The sequence below is a fragment of the Colossoma macropomum genome, unplaced genomic scaffold (genome assembly GCF_904425465.1).
Source record: "Colossoma macropomum unplaced genomic scaffold, Colossoma_macropomum, whole genome shotgun sequence".
NCBI classification, from domain to species: Eukaryota; Metazoa; Chordata; class Actinopteri; order Characiformes; family Serrasalmidae; genus Colossoma; species Colossoma macropomum.
In genome coordinates this window covers 2902977-2923486 of record NW_023494790.1, presented here as the reverse complement: position 1 = coordinate 2923486, position 20510 = coordinate 2902977, and the positions used below count along the sequence as shown (strand labels likewise).

Genomic DNA, 20510 nt, shown 5'->3' with positions numbered 1-20510 from the left:
GTTCAGATGTCTTTACAGTGGTGGTGATAGGAACCAGGGGTCGCCATGACTACAACACAAATATAGACATTTTTTTACTATCCAGAACCACCAGTGAACCTACACGAGTCTTCTGAGTTTATATGGAATGTTGATGATGGGAAATAGTGGAAAATCTGACATATCAGTTTTCTTTGAGGGTCAATTTTGCCTCAAAACACCCTGCATGTATCCCTCCACCATGGATGGATTTTAAGCTCTCAAAACTATCATAAAACAGTGTCTCAGTCATCAGGCAGTGAATTTATAACCATTTCATGTAGTAACTTTCTGTGAGGGAGCTTTTAGAGGTGGACGTCTGGTTCCTATCACCACCACTGTGAACAGTTCTGACTGGGTAAGTTTCTCGAGAATGCAGAACCACTCTGAATGTTTACATCTTAACCGTTTAATTATGCAGGATATTTTGCAGAATTGGTGAAAGTTCCCATTAAAGATGTATAAACTTGCTCATATATGAGAATGATTGGATTTTTTTGAAAATGATCTCCAACAGTCTTCCAAATTAGATTAAAATAAGGGCCTCACATGCCTATTAAAATGGACATTTTTAAAAAGTATGCAGTTTAAAATGTACACAAATTTCATATGAAGCTACAGGTGCATCCAGTCCTCCTACTGGTGGTCATCCAGAGGCACCGACACTAATCTGTCACACCTGATGCAGCGAGTCAGAGTCTCTGAGCATGTGAATATGGAGGCAGCTGTGTTAGATTAGGTGCTGGATCAAGTTCGGGTTCGGGCGCCTCTATTTTAGACCCTCATGTCGGGGGTGTTTTTGATTGATGCAGGCGGATCAGGCGAGTCTCTGCTCAGTGGTGTGTCCTCAGTCTGCAGGGTGTTTTCTGAAAAGGTTGTGGTCTCATGAGTGTGTGTCGGTTGCAGGTGCAGGCTCATGCCCCCCTGCTGCCAGACGCCGCCGCAGGTGCTTGGTGAAGTCCAGCTGAGCTCGTGGGAGAGCCTGGTTCACCAGGGATTTAGGAATCCAGCCCTGTGGAGGAGAAAAGACAGGCTGCACAGGGGTGGCCAAAAATGTTTGTGGTGGGCCGAAGGCCAAAAAGACAAAACGACAAAGGAGATAGGTGGGTTCTAGGTCAAATTCGGGTTTTGAAAAAGTGACTTCATATCATTTTTGTCCAAAAAAATGTTTGCAATGTTTAGTTTTCTGTGGAATTTGAGCCGCTGTTCTGTACATTGTGTGAAAATTTGATGATTGGACCAATAGAAATGCTTCCAAATTAATTCAAATAAAATCTCTTTACATCAACCTCTTCTGTAAGGTTACCCTCTTGAAGATACCTGTTGTTCTTTAGACAGTGGTGATATGTGATATCTTAGAAGGAAAATGAAATCTTAAAAAAAAAAATAAGAAGTAGTATAAAAATGTTTTTACCTCTCATTTCATGAAGAGATTGGAGCAAATTTCTGGCAGGTCAAAACAAAAGTCAATGTGGACCTACTTGTATATTAGCCGACAAGATCCTATTCATAGTACAGTTTAAAACACTTTGCAAACTCATAAACGCTCTGCAAACACAGAAAACATATTTATCAACATGACTACATTGGAGCTACACTTTACAAACACACTGCAAATAAAGGAAACACAGGCAAATTCAGGAACGCTGCAAAGCCAATCATAACACAACGGAAATGTTTCTGGAAGACTCAAAGGGCTCAAAGTGGATGGAATATCTATGATGGAAAATCACTGAGAGAAGCAGATCAGACCACAGACACTCGGACCCTCACACGCCGAGTTCATGGTTAACCTGGCCATATTTGCTATCTGACGTGTCAGAGCTGTGCTGTGGTAGTTAATCTGGTGTTACTAGTTAAACCTTCACAGTTACTCTCTGCAGCTAATTCCCATTACGATACAGTGATGTCAGTAATCTGCTCAAATAAAACTGAACTGTCTTTTACCGGTGAATGTTTGTGCTGCATAGAGTTTAAAAGTCTGGATGGCTCCGTCGTCTCTGACTGTCCTCCGGAAACACCTCCGCTGTGCTGCGACTGGCTTATCAACTTTTCTGAAGTTGCATGTGTTTCTGTGTTTGCAGCGCGTTTATGAAATGTAGCGTCAGTGTCGTCATTTTGATGAGTGTTTTCTGTGATTGCAGCTCGTTTTTCATTTGCAGCTTGCACTGCAGTAACACTGACATGGTGGTGGTGTGTTAGTGTGTGTTGCGCTGGTGCGAGTGGATCAGCAGTGCTGCTGGAGTTCACTCACTGTCCACTCTATTAGACACTCCTACCTTGTCAGTCCACCTTGTAGATGTAAAGTCAGAGACGATAGCTCATCTGCTGCTGCACAGTTTGTGCTGGTCATCCTCTAGTCCTTCATCAGTGGTCACAGGACGCTGTTGCCTGGATGTTTTTGGTTGGTGGACTATTCTCAGTCCAGCAGCGACACTGAGGTGTTTAAAAACTCCAGCAGCACTGCTGTGTCTGATCCACTCAGACCAGCGCAACACACACTAACACACCACCACCACGTCAGTGTTACTGCAGTGCTGAGAATGATCCACCACCCAAATAGTACCTGCTCTGTGAGGGTCCATGGGGGTCCTGACCACTGAAGAACAGGGTAAAAGGGGGCTAACAAAGTATCAGAGAAACAGATGGACTACAGTCTGTAACTGTAGAACTACAAAGTGCACCTATATAGTAATATGAAGCCATTTCACCACGCAAAGAACTATGTAAGCATGAACTGGTCTTTGAGTGTTCAGAACCATTGTCTTTACTACAGAACCCCAGAAGAACCATCTTTTTTAAGAGTTTAGTTTTTGTTAGCAATGTTAGCCTTGCAGCTCCAGTGTAAAACTGTCTTGTCTGATTAAATAGAAGTTACGTTATTCAACAGTTTTGTTTGAAGCATTTAGCAGCGAATTAATGAGATACCCACACTTTTGCTGGCAGATACACCACTTTGGGTGGATCTCATATCTTTTATCATTTATCCTCATTTCCTTTCCTTCCAGCTCAGCTCCTCCCTCTGAAGAAAACAAGGAGAAGATGCAGGGGATAAGATTCAAGAACAGAGGAATCTGAGTGAGTCATCACTTTAACTGATCTGCAGATAATAAAGTCTGTTTTCAACTGACTTTTCACAAAAGTAACGCTTTATTAAACTTCAATCACACCAACAATTTAATCAGCTTTCATCATCCTTTGGCAAAACCATCTCGGTAACTGATGACTACACAGTGACTACAATGACTACACGAGGTGGAGGCGAAGAAAGTGTGATACACTCCTACGCCACATGTTGCGGTTAAAAAAGACTTCTACATAGGACGCTGGATGCATGTGTGTAGAGCCTAATAATGTAATAATTTCCTAATAATTAAATAACAGCCAGAACATTAATGTGGTAAGTCACCCAATAATGTAAAACAATGTCTTAGCTGATAACGTGATAAGATTTTTACTGATAATATAAGCTCCCCTGACAAAAACATTAGTCACCTTGCATGTTTAAGGTGGGAGTAACTTCAAGCTCCTGCAGATGGCGCTGCACAAGGATGATCGGGCTATAAATACCTGCAAGTGTGCATTAGGATTCATAGATTGAGAAAAGGTGGTACAGTGTGGTGAATGTCTCATTCAATGTGTGGAAAATGGGTCTCAAAGCAGATGTTAATGATTGGCAAAAAGGAGTGATTTGCATTTGGGCGCCAAAGGCCACAGCGTGAAGGAAGCAGCTGAATTTGCAGGTGTATTGAAGCGTACGGTCATACGGGTCGACCAGCAGTTGCGAAAATCCCAGCCTACAGGAAATTCTCATCAGAATTGTGGCTGAAAGGCGAAAATGACAGACAGGGACTCACTTCTGCTCACAAAGGTATGGTTACAGTGGACGAAGAGACACAAACACTGGACTGTTTATGACTGGAAATGTGTTATCTGGTCAGATGAATCTGGTTTCTGCCTGTGTGTGAATGATGCTCAGTGTCATGTTCATTGTAGACCTCAGGAAGCCTTCAGTGAGGCAGGTGTGGGTCAAGTTTTTTAATTATGCTGAAATGGGTTCTTTGGTTGAGGTGACAGTAAATTTAAGCCACAGTGCCCACACTGAACTGCTGAACAACCAGGTTTTGCCTGAGGAACATAACATTCCTATCCCTGTATTCCAAGATGACAATTCTCGTGTTCACCGGGCTGCAAAAGGGGCTGATTGTCATGATTCACACATCTGGACTGGCCCTCAAAATCCCCAGATTTGGTGTAAGACACCAGGGACGGATCCAGGAAATCTTGCCGAACTGTGCAATTCTTTGATGCAAGAATGGCTGAACATCGATGTCGCCTACATCCAGAAACTTGTCCAGTCCAGGCTAAACCGAATCACAGCTATTACATGCTATTAGGTACATTTCAGTCACAGGTGACTACTTTTTTTGTGAGCTGATCTTGTCTGATTGACCAAAGCTGGGGTAAGATGACAACTGTGCAGATTGGACAACTGTTTTTTAACTAATGCTAAAGCTTTGACCTCAAGGCTGTGAGGGACACCATACATAAAGGGGCGTTAAGTTCTCCAGTTTTCAGTTCTATTAAGTGTTTATTTAAAATATTAACTGAAGTTTTTAATAAAAATTGAACTTAATATGTTCATTTTGACCAGATTCCACAGGCAAAAAAATGCCAGTGTACATGAAACTAAGGCCCACTGGTCTACGTCAATTCTCAACCCCATTCATTTGAACTGAACTGAATGAATTATTGAGCCCTTCGTGAGGGGCGAGCCGGGAGTAAAGAGTTCAGATTAGGATGCCACTTCTTCATGAAGAACCTGCTGCAGCTGCTGATCGTGGACCGTTAGCGGCGAGTTTGATGCTGCTGGGAAATTAGACATCAGAACATTGAGTTTCTGGTACAAGCAGAGCTCAGCAGAGACATAATGGAAAGCAAACAGTGCTGAATGGCAGCTTCGGCCCTCGGAAAACAGCAGTACAGGAGCGGAACACATGCAGTCAGCTAAATTCTTCATTTCCGCTTTAGTGGAGGAAGGACACATAATAATAATAATGCTCCCGGGAATGACGGATATACAGACAACCCTGTCTGATTGTGTTTGTTCACCTGTTTCTTTCTGTCAGAGACATCAGCTCTGTAGCGAACGCTCCTCTCCACGCATAATTAGCTCAGTAATGATTCCCTATTTGAGGGATTTAACGCGCACTCCTGTGACAGCTAATTAGGAAATACAACCGTCTTGAATTCTGACACCATATTTGCAGAGAAATAGCACAATATTACATCTACACTGTTAGAAATAAAGGTACATTTTTCGTTCATCAAGGTACAAACAGTGTAAATGTTCCCTCAAAGCTCCAACAGTGGTTTTAAGGTCTGATTGTGAACCTTAAATAAGTTTTTCCAGGTGAAAAGTTTGTATTTGTACCTTTTCATAACCGAATGTTTTAAACAGAACAGTAAAATAAAAGCCTGGAGACGAGACGGGGTGTGTGGAGTCAGTACAGCTTAGAACATATCATTTCAGTGGATTAGGGTACAGTTATGTTCCCTGATGGACCCTTGAGGGTCCCACCCCAGTGACAGTTTACTACCTTTTTTTCTGAGAGTGAAAATCCTGGGATTGTTTATAGTTGTTTTATAGCAGAAAGAAGGAGAATCCCCACTTTCTCTCTTTATAGCCAGGGATCTCAGGGATCAGTTTGAGGAGTGAAAGTGAGAACTCGAAGCAGACAATACCATATGCAGTACCAGTCCTTAATTAACTGGTGCGGAACCTGTGTTAAAGGGACAGTCCAACCAAAATCAAAAGTGTTCATCTGTTCATCTGTTATAAATCATCTGTTATAAATTTGCTAACACGTCTTCTACAGCTGTGGCGCAGTAGGAGAACTTCTGGTTTAAAAAAAACTCCTTATACTTTAAACCTCCTTGAGATAATCAAGTCCTGTCAGTCAGCTGGGGATTGATTATGTCAGTTTCCTTGATGAGTTTCTGAATCTGATTGATCGTGTGCTCAATAAGCAGAATAGTCCACTTAAATTCACTTTAAAGGTGAAGATTAGGGTGTTCCTGGTTGCTTTAATAGAAACGCCTACCTTGTGCTTTCACTCACTGACCACCTTAATAGAAACACCCACGTTATACATCCACTCACTGGCCACTTTATTAGAAACATCCACCTTGTACTTCCACCAACTGGCCACTTTATTAGAAACACCCACCTTGTATGTCCACTAACTGGCCACTTTATTAGAAACACCTACCTTGGGCTTCCATTCACTGGCCACTTTATTAGAAACACCCACCTTGTATGTCCACTAACTGGCCACCTTATTAGAAACACCCACCTTCTACTTCCACTAACTGGCCACTTTATTAGAAACACCTACCTTGTACTTCCACTAACTGGCCACTTTATTAGAAACACCCACCTTGTACTTCCACTAACTGGCCACTTTATTGTAAACACCTACCTTGTACTTCCACTAACTGGCCACTTTATTAGAAACATCCACCATGTACTTCCACCAACTGGCCACTTTATTAGAAACACCTACCTTGTACTTCCACTACCTGGCCACTTTATTATAAACACCTACCTTGTACTTCCACTAACTGGCCACTTTATTAGAAACATCCACCATGTACTTCCACCAACTGGCCACTTTATTAGAAACACCTACCTTGTACTTCCACTCACTGGCCACTTTATTATAAACACCTACCTTGTACTTCCCCTAACTGGCCACTTTATTATAAACACCCACCTTGTATGTCCACTACCTGACCACTTTATTAGAAACACCTACCTTGGGCTTCCCCTGACTGACCACTTTATTAGAAACACCCATCTAGTGGCTATTATAGCTATCACAGAATAGGTTTTACCCACCAATTAGTATGATGTTAACTGCACGCTTCAATTGTTAACCACTCAAACTGTGTGGAGTTCAATAATCTCTGCTAGAACTCAAAACAGACAGTACTTTGCTAGAACTAAAAACACAACCAAAAATAATGCCACTCACTCATAAAAAAGATGGTTCTTCAAGGGTTCTTTGGTAAAGAAAATGATTATATATAGAACCATTAACAGTCACAGAACCATTTGCATGATCAAAGGGTTTACTGAAACATGAAAGGTTTCGTCAGATTGATGGAGAACGTTCTATATAGAGCCTTTTTGAAAAGGGTTCTATACAGCACCAAAAAGGTTTTTCTGTTGTTCCAGTGTCATTTTAAAAAATCTGGATAAATACACTTTTAAAAAAGATAGTGCCTCGAGGTTCTTCAGTAAAGAAATGGTTCTATAGAGAACCTTGAACACTCAACTGAAAGGGTTCTTTGCATCATAAAAGGGTTCTTCAGACTGATGGAAAATGTGCATGAATGTGCTATAGTCAGTTCTGTATAGAACTTTTTTGAAAATGGCTCTATTCCATTTTCCATCCAAAAATGGTTCTTCTATTGTTAAGGTGTCAAGCTTGTAACAACAGAAGAACCCTATTGGGTGCTCTTCAAAAAAGGTTCTATATAGAACTGTCTATGGCACATTCATACACATTTTCCATCAGAGTGAAGAACCCTTTATGATGCAAAGAACCCTTTAATCATGCAGAGGGTTCTTTGAATGTTCATGGTTCTATATAGAACCATTTTCTTTACTAAAGAACCCTTGAAGCACCATCTTTTTGAAATCAGTGAATTGACAAACAACCACAAATGGTCTAGATTATGCTGTCTGTTCTTATGCCGTTCTAATCTGTTTGTTTTTGCTGTAATAAGCCTCAGTATTTGTGTGAGTGTGAAAATACACAGACAACAATACTGCATGTAAATCAGCCACGGCGATAAAGAGAACCGGACCGTTCCCCGATGAAGGCTTTAGTGTTGTGTACGTTAGAAATACAGCCATACCTTCACATCCATATTGAGGAGCCATGTAAACCTGCTCTTTCCTGCGCAGTGGGCCGAAGGCTGGATTATGATGCAGGTGGGGCCGTCCTCCGCTCTGCAAACAAACAAACAAACTCTCTAATAAATCAGATATTTGCATTAGAGCTTCCCTGCTTAGCATTAATCACTGTTATTTGTGGTCAGTTGAGCCCCTGCTAGCCTTGGAGTGAAATGCATAGCAGGTCTGTGTATTCGATTTTGAGATATCAAGTCCTGTCAGTCAGCTGGGGATTGATTATGTCAGTTTCCTTGATGAGTTTCTGAATCTGATTGATCATATGCTCAATAAGCAGAATAGTCCACTTAAATTCACTTTAAAGGTGAAGATTAGGGTGTTCCTGGCCGCTTTATTAGAAACATCTACCTTGGGCTTCCCCTCACTGGCCAGTTTATTAGAAACACCCACCTTAAACTTCACTAACTGTCCACTTTATTAGAAACACCCATCTTGTGCTTCCCCTCACTGGCCACTTTATTAGAAACAACTACCCTGCCCTTCCCCTCACTGGCCACTTTATTTGAAACACCCACCTTGTACTTCACTAACTGGCCACTTTATTAGAAACACCTATCTTAGGCATCCACTCACTGGCCACTTTATTAGAAACACCCACCTTGTACTTCCAGTCACTGGCCACTTTATTAGAAACACCTACCTTGGGCCTCCCCCCCACTGGCCACTTTATTAGAAACACCCATCTTGTACTTCCACTCACTGGCCACTTTATTAGAAACACCTATCTTGTGCTTCCCCTCACTGGCCACTTTATTAGAAACACCCACCTTGTGCTTCCCCTCACTGGCCACTTTATTAGAAACACCCACCTTGTGCTTACCCTCACTGGCCACTTTATTAGAAACACCTAATTTGAGCTTCCCCTCACTGGCCACATTATTAGAAACACCTAAATTGAGCTTCTCCTCACTGGCCACTTTATTAGAAACACCTAAATTGAGCTTCCCCTCACTGGCCACTTTATTAGAAACACCTAAATTGAGCTTCCCCCTCACTGGCCACTTTATTAGAAACACCTAATTTGAGCTTCCCCTCACTGGCCATTTTATTAAACACCCACCTTGTACTTCCACTAATTGGCCACTTTACTAGAAACACCCATCTTGTACCTCCACTCACTGGCCACTTTATTAGAAACACCCACCTTGTGCTTCCCCTCACTGGCCACTTTATTAGAAACACCTACCTTGTGCTTACCCTCACTGGCCACTTTATTAGAAACACCTAATTTGAGCTTCCCCTCACTGGCCACATTATTAGAAACACCTAAATTGAGCTTCCCCTCACTGGCCACTTTATTGGAAACACCTAAATTGAGCTTCCCCTCACTGGCCACTTTATTAGAAACACCTAAATTGAGCTTCCCCTCACTGGCCACTTTATTAGAAACACCTAAATTGAGCTTCCCCTCACTGGCCACTTTATTAGAAACACCTAAATTGAGCTTCCCCTCACTGGCCACTTTATTAGAAACACCTAAATTGAGCTTCCCCTCACTGGCCACTTTATTAGAAACACCTAATTTGAGCTTCCCCTCACTGGCCATTTTATTAAACACCCACCTTGTACTTCCACTAATTGGCCACTTTACTAGAAACACCCATCTTGTACTTCCACTCACTGGCCACTTTATTAGAAACACCCACCTTGTGCTTCCCCTCACTGGCCACTTTATTAGAAACACCCACGTTGTGCTTCCCCTCACTGGCCACTTTATTAGAAACACCCACCTTGTGCTTCCACTCACTGGCCACTTTATTAGAATCACCTAAATTGAGCTTGCCCTCACTGGCCATTTTATTAAACACCCACCTTGTACTTCCACTAACTGGCCACTTTATTGGAAACACCCACCTTGTGCTTCCCCTCACTGGCCATTTTATCAAAAACACCAAACTAGTGGCTAATATAGCTATCAAGTAATACATTACACCCCACCAATTAGCATGACGCTAACATGCATGCTTAAATTATCAACCACTCAAGCTGTGTGGAGTTGCTCAATAATCTTCAATAAACTTGATTATGTGGTTTCTGACACTGTGTGACACGTTAAATATAAAATATGTATAGCTAAAAACAACTTTAAAATAAATGTTTAAAGTTTGCCTGATGCTAATTTGCATACATAAGCTTCCGTTACTTGTTAGCTACGATAGCCTAGCTGAACTGAAAAGGCCCTAAATGAAGCTGTGCCTGTTGTACACATGGGTGGGTGCCTACCTGATGAATCCCGGCTGAGGGGGGTGGGTCTCCAGGTGAGTGGCAGCTCCACCCAGGTAAATGCACTCTGCTGTCTTTAGCGAATGCCTAACGCTCAGGAAGTCCCTCTGACCGATCAGATTCCCCACCGTCTCTGCCGACACCTCGTACGTTACCATGGTTTCCTTCCCTGTGTGTTTCAGAACCTGTAAAGTCCATCAACAAAGCGTTATTAGCTCCTGAAAGGATTCCCATAATGCTCGCTTCTGAAAGAATTGAGCAGATTCTCCAGTCAGATTTCTGAAATGTCACCTGAGTGGAAAACCTGCATCTCCACACAGCATTCAGAATATAAACGGACGCATTACGGCACCAAAGAGTTCAAACATTTTGAAGATGATAGCAGTTAAAATAAACATTAGCATTTCTGTTATGGAAATATATTTGTTCTATATGATGTAAACATTATAGAACTGCGCTAGACTGTAATGCTGAATGCTGCTTTTAACACTTGCAAGACAATTTCAGGATCTCTCCAGCACGAAAACATAAGATTTTAACATTCACATATGAATTATTAACCTTGAAGTCTTTGCACATCTGTCGCAAAGATGAATCAGGACTCCAAACAGACTTTTTATATATGTATCTAAACATCAGTCAGGCTGTAATACTGCATTTACACTTACATTAGTTTTTTACATTCAAAATTATTTTTTAATACTCTTGATCTTCCCTACTTCACATTATTGATAATAATATAATAAAAAATATGATGTGATAATATAAATGTCAATATATTATAGTTGGCTTAAAAAAAGCCAACTGACAGTTGTTCGTTTCCTTATTATTGTTATTTTGTGGTCAGAAATTTGCGACGCTCCTTCTGCTGCTTTCGAGCTAAAACCACAAACCTTTGCAGGATTGTTGAACCGCAGTGTTCGTACAGTGTTTGTTCAAACATATATATACATATTTTTCCCTTACAAATGAATTAGAGAATGCTCAACATTCTGAAACTTAGTCACTTCACTTATACATTATACAATTCTTATAGCTGCACCTCTTGCTCCACCACAGTCAATGTACACTCTGTAGCCAGATGTTTTGGACAGTCCTCTTATGTCACCATATCATATAAGTATGCAAGCAACACCTTAGCAACCACTTGGGATACCTGGCAATACCACAGCAACAGCCAGGGAACAACTTAGCAACCACTTGGGATACCATAGCAACTGCCTAGCAGCACCTTAGCAACCACCAGGGATACCAGAGCAGCGGCCTAGCAGCACCTTAGCAAGCACCAGGGATACCATAACAATTGCCTAGCAACACCTTAGCAACCATCTGAGATGCTATAATGATGGCCTAGCAATGCCTTAGCAATCATCTTGGATGCTATAACAATGACCTAACAACTCCTTAGCAACCACCAGGGATATCTTAGCAGTGGCATGCAACACCTTAGCAACCACCAGGGATCCCATAGCAACAGCCAAGCAGCACCTTAGCAGCCACCAGGGATACCATAACAGTGGCAGGCAACATCTTAGCAACCACCAGGGATACCATAGCCACAGCCAGGCAGCACCTTAGCAGCCACCAAAGATACCATAGTAATGGCCTAGTAATACCTTAGATACCAACAGGGATATCAAAGCAGCGGCCTTGCAACGTCTTAGCCACCACCAGGGATACCATAGCAGCGGCCTAGCAACACCTTAGCAACCACGTGGGATGCCATAACAATGGCCTAGCAACTGTAGATTGGACAATCAACAAGAGGAGACTTCAGGAGCCCCACTGTGTGATTCATTTTAAACTGAGTTTGTTTCAAGGACAGAGCTGAAATAAAGCATAAATCAATCCATTCACTTCATCAGGACCCTCTCTCTAGCTCTACCTTACTACCTACAGTTTGTGTTAGCCATTCTCTAGTCCTTCTGGTCAGTTTTTGACCACGATATAGTGGACTGATAAGTTAGGTGGAGCTCGTAATGAGGCCAGTGAGTGGAAGTAGATGGTAGGTGTTTCTAATATAGTGGCCAGTGAGTGGAAGCACAAGGTAGGTGTTTCTAATAAAGTGGCCAGTGAGTGGAAGCAGATGGTAGGTGTTTCCAATAAAGTGGCCAGTGAGTGGAAGTAGATGATAGGTGTTTCTAATATAGTGGCCAGTGAGTGGAAGCACAAGTTAGGTGTTTCTAATAAAGTGGCCAGTGAGTGGAAGCACAAGGTAGGTGTTTCTAATAAAGTGGCCAGTGAGTGGAAGCAGATGGTAGGTGTTTCTAATAAAGTGGCCAGTGAGTGGAAGCACAAGGTAGGTGTTTCTAATAAAGTGGCCAGTGAGTGGAAGCAGAAGGTAGGTGTTTCTGATAAAGTGGCCAGTGAGCGGAAGCACAAGGTAGGTGTTTCTAATAAAGTGGCCAGTGAGTCGAAGCAGATGGTAGGTGTTTCTGATAAAGTGGCCAGTGAGTAGAGGCAGAAGGTATGTGTTTCTATTATGTTGTAGTGTTTTGGGTGCGGTTGTTTACTTTGATTTGTCCGATGCTGGGATTCCACCGGTGCATCTCCTCCACCTTCACAAACAAAATGTCATATAACTCCTCAGGTGAAGCCTCCAGCTCTGCCTCTAGCCTGAACACCTTGTGGTTCCCATGGAGAACTTTACTGTAGATGGCATCTCCGCTTTCCTGCAAAGACAGATGTGCTTTCAGTTCTTCAGAAAAACACTAATGATTTCTAGAAACTAAAAAATACATGTCTGTAAGATTTAGTTCATTTTTATTTAGTAGAATCATAATGCGTGTTGTAACTCTGCAAGGATTGTGCTGTAGTACTCTTATCATATTGTTGAGCTGTGGTTGGAAACAAAAGGGTTAAAATCTTTAATTATGAAACAGAAAATTGGCCATTCAGGATTGTTTTTCTCTGATATACCTATGCGAGGTTTCTTATTACACTTTACATGCACTTAATAATCTGAGGAAATCAGATTGTGTCAGTAGCTGGTTCAGCGTGTTTACACTTAATAATCTGATAAGTGCAGAAAATCAGATCGTGTCAGTAGCTAGTTCAGCGTGTTTACACTTAATAATCTGATAAGTGCAGAAAATCAGATCGTGTCAGTAGCTAGTTCAGCGTGTTTACACTTAATAATCTGATAAGTGCAGAAAATCAGATCGTGTCAGTAGCTAGTTCAGCATGTTTACACTTAATAATCTGATAAGTGCAGAAAATCAGATTGTGTCAGTAGCTGGTTCAGCGTGTTTACACTTAATAATCTGATAAGTGCAGAAAATCAGATTGTGTCAGTAGCTGGTTCAGCGTGATTACAATTAATAATCTGATAAGTGCAGAAAATCAGATCATGTCAGTAACTGGTTCAGCGTGTTTACACTTAATAATCTGATAACTGCAGAAAATCAGATCGTGTCAGTAACTGGTTCAGTGTGTTTACATTTAATAATCTGATAAGTGCCGAAAATCAGATTGTGTCAGTAGCTGGTTCAGCGAGTTTACATGCTCTTCATAATCTGATAACTGCAGAAAATCAGATTGTCAGTAACTGGTTCAGAGTTCTGTTTTCATGCATGCTCAGACTGAGACAAACGAAAGAAATCAGAGTTTACCTGCGTTTTCCAGCCTCTTTATCAGATTTCTTAATCAGATTTATAGACCTTAATCCTGTCTAAGGAAACAGAGTGTGCTGTTTACATGACCACTTGGAAAAAGCAGATAACTGCAGAAATAAACAGTCTGATAATGATCAGATTATTAAGTGCATGTAAACACACTCACTGATAAGCTTCCATTCATCAGACACCAAACATGTCTTGTATGATGGACTATGTTTGGATGGATTGAGTCAATTATTACCACAACTAGAGATCAATATCAATGCAGCAGTGAGGCGCCTGCTGCAGTAACAGACGCTACAAACCCGAGAAGAGCTCTGTGTGGAGTCGTGAAGTTGTGGGTGTTTCTTATTACTGAGCACACAAGATGCTACATCAGACAGATGCTGTTCTGGCCACTTCTGAAGCTCAGATAAGAGCTGCAGCAGTAATAACTCTGGGAAATCGGTGGAGGCGGAATACAGAGCATCAGTGAAAGAGAGAATGACCTCACTCATTTCCATCCTCCATCCGTCAGTGTCCTGCACAATCTCCAGAGCTTCCCGCAGAGCCTGCTGCCCCTGACGCCGGTAGGAAAGGTCCATCTCGTCCATGCCGTCATGTTGGCCGACCGCCCGCTCGGTCTCTGTGGACCACAACCGTCACACAACATGAACATTTTAATTCAGCGTTTCACGGCACAGTTTACAGGGATGTTCTAAAACACTGGACCATTAGAAGTCGCAGATGTTGTGGTTTGAAAAATGAGAAACAAACAGAAAACAGTCAGCAGTGCAGATTCAAGCCTGTCGGAGCAAAACGAATATTGAAAGTAAGTCATTCATAAGAGAACCTAACTATATAGTTATGTAATTAGAATGAATAATTAAATGGGATCACAAAATGATAATAATAACTGTAGGATTACAATTGAAAATACATTAAATAACTGGTTGAGATGTAAACAGAGTCGTTCAGAGTGGTTTGGTGTGAAACGCTCTGTTCTGGAGAAACTTATCGAGTCAGACCTGTTCACAGTGGTGGTGATAGGAACCAGACGTCCACCTCTAAAAGCTCCCTCACTGCCAAAGATGGCATCCTGGCAAGCAAAATTATCTCAAATATGCTTATTATTTTATATTATCTTACTTATGCACTATATTGCCAGAACTTTGCTTGTTTCAGATATATTTCTTAATATAAGCAAAACGATCTGCCAATAAAGTTTTAGACTATAAAATTGCTTAAAACAAGTAAATATATCTAGAAATATGATAATTTGCTTGCCAAGTTACCAAGTGTTTTCAATATATGACAATATTAAAAAACGTTTTGGCCTAAAATGTATTTTTAAACTGCTTACCTAGTCCTACCTTGTGCTTCCACTCACTGGCCACTTTATTAGAAACGCCCACCTTGTACTTTCACTGACTGGCCACTTTATTAGAAACACCTACCTTGTGCTTCCACTCACTGGCCACTTTATTAGAAACACCTACTTTGTACTTTCACTGACTGGCCACTTTATTAGAAACACCTACCTTGTGCTTCCACTCACTGGCCACTTTATTAGAAACACCTACTTTGTACTTTGACTAACTGGCCACTTTATTAGAAACACCTACCTTGTGCTTCCACTCACTGGCCACTTTATTAGAAACACCTACCTTGTGATTTCACTCAATGGCCACTTTATTAGAAACACCTACCTTGTGCTTCCACTCACTGGCCACTTTATTAGAAACACCTACTTTGTACTTTGACTAACTGGCCACTTTATTAGAAACACCTACCTTGTGCTTCCACTCACTGGCCACTTTATTAGAAACACCTACTTTGTACTCTCACTGACTGGCCACTTTATTATAAACACCTACTTTGTACTTCCACTGAATACTCATCAATGGCAGATGTTAAGCTTTTTTTATAGAGCACTTTTCATATATGTAGCCACTAAAAGAAGCAGAATCATGCATGATACAAATTCTATCAAATAAAAATGAAAAGATAAAACTGGTTGCTTTATAAAAACAGTTACAAACTCATTTTCAGTCCATTCGTGGTGGAGGGATACATACAGCATGTTATGAGGCAAACAGTTCCCAAAGAAAACTCATTTTTGTTACTGTGAACACAATTTAGCTGTTTTCCAGCTGAGGATAATGTCGCTAAGCACTGTTACACAGGCCTGGCGTCAGGCTGTGTTGTGGCCAGAGAAACACAGCACACAGATGTCCTAAATGGACAGACCTTTAATGATGTGCTAATATTTTTAGCATGTATTCTAGTGCTGTCACATTTGCATCCCCCATAGTCAGAAATAGACACTTTAGGCCTTTGACTGACCTCACCTACAGCTGAATGAATGGAGAGGACGTCATTCAGACTGGCGTACGTTGTGTCTGTGGTGGTCTTTGTTTGATGAGCAATTACTGTCTCTTACATGAAATGTGTGGAAATAGCCTGATTTTTTCAGGTCACCTGTTTTGGCCTTTGTAATGTGTTGTCTGAGTTGTGGTGACATCTGAACAGAGAGAAGGTTGTGTGTGTGGTAGACTCACTTTCACTGCTGTTGCCCCAAGACCATCTCCCACAACTGGCCCAGGCTGGAAGAGGCATCTGTCCCACTTTCTGCCTGTGTGCAATCTCCTGCCCCAACGCAGCCACGGCCACACGCTGCAGCCCTGCAACACCAAACAACACACAAATACAAATACATAACACACTAATGACCACTTTAATAGAGAAACCTGCCTTCTACTTCCACTCACTGGCCCCTTTATTAGAAACACCTGCTTTGTACTTCTACTCACTGGCCACTTTATTAGAAACACCTACTTTGTGCTTTTGCTGGTTGGCCACTTTTTTAGAAACGCCTACCTTCTCCTTCCACTCACGGGCCACTTTATTAGAAACACCCACCTTGTGCTTTCACTTACTGGACACTTTCTTAGAAACGCCTACCTTGTGCTTCCACCCACTGGACACATTATTAGAAACGCCTACCTTGTGCTTTCACTTACTGGCCACTTTATTAGAAACACCCACCTTGTACTTTCACTTACTGGCCACTTTATTAGAAACACCTACCTTGTACTTCCACTTACTAGACACTTTCTTAGAAACGCGTACCTTGTGCTTCCACCCACTGACCACTTTATTAGAAACACCTATCATCTGCTTCCACTTACTGGACACTTTATTAGAAACGCCTACTTTGTGCTTCCACCCACTGACCACTTTATTAGAAACACCTACCTTGTGCTTCCACTCACTGGCCACTTTATTAGAAACACCTACTTTGTACTTCTACCCACTGGCCACTTTATTAGAAACACCTACCTTGTGCTTCCACTTACTGGACACTTTGTTAGAAACACCTACCTTGTGCTTTCACCCACTGGCCACTTTATTAGAAACACCCACCTTGTGCTTCCACTTACTGGCCACTTTATTAGAAACATCCACCTTGTGATTCCACTGTATAGGCAGACAATTATAGATGCTGAACTTTATTTATGGAGTACCTTTCATACATGTAGCCGAAGAACCCGAGACATGCATGATAAAAAATAGTTTAAAATAGAAAGTAAACTAAAAAGATAAACTGTTTGCTTTATCATTTAAAATAATTGCTACATTAAAAAATGCATTTTCAGATGTTTATTAAAAGTGAGCTCTGAGCTCGACTGTCTAATAAAAGCTGAACTGAGCTCCACAGTTTAGAAGCAGAACAACTGAAAGAGTCTCTCCAGGCTTTCTGTGTTTTACTGAAGGTGTTTGTAGGTATCAGTATCTACAGATCTGAGATCATAAACAGACAGACAGGTGCTTTAAGGCCATTTATAGCTCTCGAAACAACTAAAATAACTTGAAAATCAATATAAAGTGCTGCCTGTGTCTTCCATTTAGAACCATGAGGTCTGTATAGAACCATCTGCATGCTTAAATGGTTCTTTCTATGCTGAAATTAATGCTGAGATTGATGGAGAATGTGTTGTATATGGTTCTATATAGCACCAAAAAGGTTTCTGCAATTGTTATGATGTCAAGCTTGTTACAATAGAATCAGTAGAACAATAGAAATCAATCTGAAGAACCATTTCACCATTAAATGGTTCTATATAGAACTCATAGTTCTAAATAGAACCATTCTCTTTACTACAGAACATTTTTAAAGAGTGTAATGCAGCAAAAAACTTTTATAAAAAATCCAGCAAAAGGATTCTTTAGTAAAGACAATGGTTCTATATAGAACCCTGAACACTCAAAGAACCATTTGCATGCTTAAAGGGTTCTCTGCACAGTGAAATGGTTCTTAAGTGATGTAAATGGTTCTATATAGAACCTTTTTGAAAATGGTTCTATGTAGCACCAAAATAGGTTTTAATATTGTCACGATGTCCAGCTTGTAACAATAGAAGAACCCTTTTTGGTGCTAAATAGAACCATATAAAACATCCATCAATCTGAAAAAAACATTTTATGATGCAAAGAACCTTTTAATCATGCAAATGGCTCTTTGAGTGTTCATGGTTCTATACAGAACAATTGTCTTTAATAAAGAACCCAAAGGCATCTTTTTAACGAGTGATTATACTCAAAAGGATCTATGTAGAACTTTCTTGAAAAGGGTTCTATTCAGCACCAAAAGGGCTCTTCTATTGTACCAAGCTTAATATCTATTTTAAAAGATGGTGCTTCAAGGGTTCTTTAGTAAACACTTTGCATCATTAAAGGGTTCTTTGCATCATGAAAGCGTTCTTCAGATTGATTGAAAATGTGCTGTAGATGGTTTTATATAGAACCTTTTTGAAAAGGGCTCTATATAGAACCAATACGGGTTCTTCTATTGTAACAAGCTTGATATCTCTTTAAAAAGATGGTGCTTCAAGCGTTCTTTAGTAAACACAATGGTTCTACCTAGAACCATGAATACTCAGCGTTCTTTGCATCGTGAAAGGGTTCTTTGCATTGATGGACAATGTGCATAAATGTGCTATAGACGGTTCTATTTGGAACCCTTTTGAAAATATATCTAGCACCCAAAAAGGTTCTTCTATTGTTACAAGCTTGACACCGTAACAACAGAAGAAGCATTTTCAGAGACAGAACCATTTTACCACGGAAAGAACCCTTTAATCATGCAGAAGGGTTCTTTGAATGTTCACGGTTCTATATAGAACCATCTTCTTTACTAAAGAACCCCTTTTTTAGGAGTGTAGGCTGTATTTGCCTGACCGCAGTGCACCCCCTCCGCCTGCGAATGGAAAGCCCTGTGAAGCCCAGCAGAAGCCCCCCGCAGAGTGGAGATGATTGCGTGTGGAAGGTTGTGGGTACCTGTCATGCTCCGTAAGTGCGGGTAGGAGATTCCACAGCACAGCTTGGCCACGGCCGGCAGCATCCTCCCAGCATGCGAGACGGCGAGGCACTGAAGCTGCTCTGCGGATTTTATACGGCTGAGTGAAGGACAAAGAACGGAGATAAGACATGCACAGCTCTGCCTTCAAGGCCTCGCTGGAGGAGTCAGGCAGAGCAATAACACTGCGACTAATGCAGAGATCAGACAGATACAGAGGAGCTCAGAGACGGACGCTTCTCTGCCTCTCTGTTCTGTTGGAAAGATCTGTTCTGCAGTTTTCAGCACTGCAGCTATGCTGACAGAAAACAAACGGTGCAGATGTTCCCTCAAAAGTACAACAATGATCATTAACCCATTCAAATCCCAGACTTATTACATACTAGACTGCAAAAAATGGCATCTTGTTAATGAAATTATTTCAATTCTTGTCGATTTATATAATATTTCTTATTTTGAGATGGTTGTGCCCTTATTATAAGATTATTTAGCTTATTTCTAGACAGTTTTACCTGTTTTAAGTAAGTTTATTAAGTAAAAATATCCCATTATACTGATAATTCAGCTGGTTTCAAGCACATTTCTTAAAACAACCAAAATTATCTGGAAATATAGTACAATAAAATTACAACCCTAATTCCAAAAAAGTTGGGACATTGTGTAAAATGTAAATAAATGTAAATAAAAAACAGAATGCAATGATTTGCAAATCTCATAGACCCGTATTTTATTCCCAATAGAACATAGAACACATATCAGATGTTGAAAGTGACACATTTTACCATTTCATGAAAAACATTAACTCATTTAGAACTTGATGGCAGCAACGCATCTCAAAAAAGTTGGACAGGGCCAACAAAAAGCTGGAAAAGTAAGTGGTACTAATAAAAAAACAGATGAAGGAGCGATTTGCAGCTAACTCACATGACTGGGTATAAAAAGAGTATTTTAGAGAGGCGGAGTCTCTCAGAAGCAAAGATGGACAGAGGTTCACCAAAAAAACTGTGGGACAATTACAGAAAAATGTTCCTCAACGTGAAACTGTGAAGACTTTGTATATCCCACCATCTACAGTACATACTATCATCAGAAGATTCAGAGAATCCGGAGAAATCCCTTTGGATGCTCGTGATCTTTGGGCCCTCAGACGTCACTGCATTAAAAACAGGCATAATTCTGTACTGGAAATCACTGCATAAGCTCAGGAACACTTCCAGAAATCATTGTCTGTGAAAACAGTTCACTGTGCAATTCACAAATGCAAGTTAAAGCTGCATCATGCAGAGAAGAAGCCATATGCCAACACGATCCAGAAACGCCGCCGTCTTCTCTG

The 20510-nt window shown here is 40.9% G+C and overlaps 1 protein-coding gene across 1 annotated transcript; it reads right to left on the bottom strand.

Moving 5' to 3' along the window:
• Window positions 1-901: 901 nt before the first annotated feature.
• On the bottom strand, window positions 902-19222 carry star2 (steroidogenic acute regulatory protein 2). Its single transcript, XM_036571808.1, has 7 exons — window positions 19159-19222; window positions 16380-16502; window positions 14328-14464; window positions 12736-12894; window positions 10223-10407; window positions 7945-8038; window positions 902-1030 (listed from the first exon to the last, which is right to left on the bottom strand). Exons 1-7 carry the CDS (start codon window positions 19220-19222, stop codon window positions 902-904), a joined length of 891 nt encoding a protein of 296 aa, XP_036427701.1.
• Between the last annotated feature and the right edge of the window lie 1288 nt (window positions 19223-20510).

What these genes read in the sequence shown, in the direction of transcription:
- star2 (XM_036571808.1), bottom strand. Translation starts at nt 19,222, where the DNA reads ATGCTGCCGGCCGTGGCCAAGCTGTGCTGTGGAATCTCCTACCCGCAC. An exon ending in TTGGGGCAACAGCAGTGAAA is followed by an intron (nt 14,465 to 16,379) that starts GTGAGTCTACCA and finishes TGTGGTCCACAG; the next exon opens with AGACCGAGCGGGCGGTCGGC. An exon ending in TCCTCAATATGGATGTGAAG is followed by an intron (nt 1,031 to 7,944) that starts GTATGGCTGTAT and finishes TCTCCTCCACAG; the next exon opens with GGCTGGATTCCTAAATCCCT.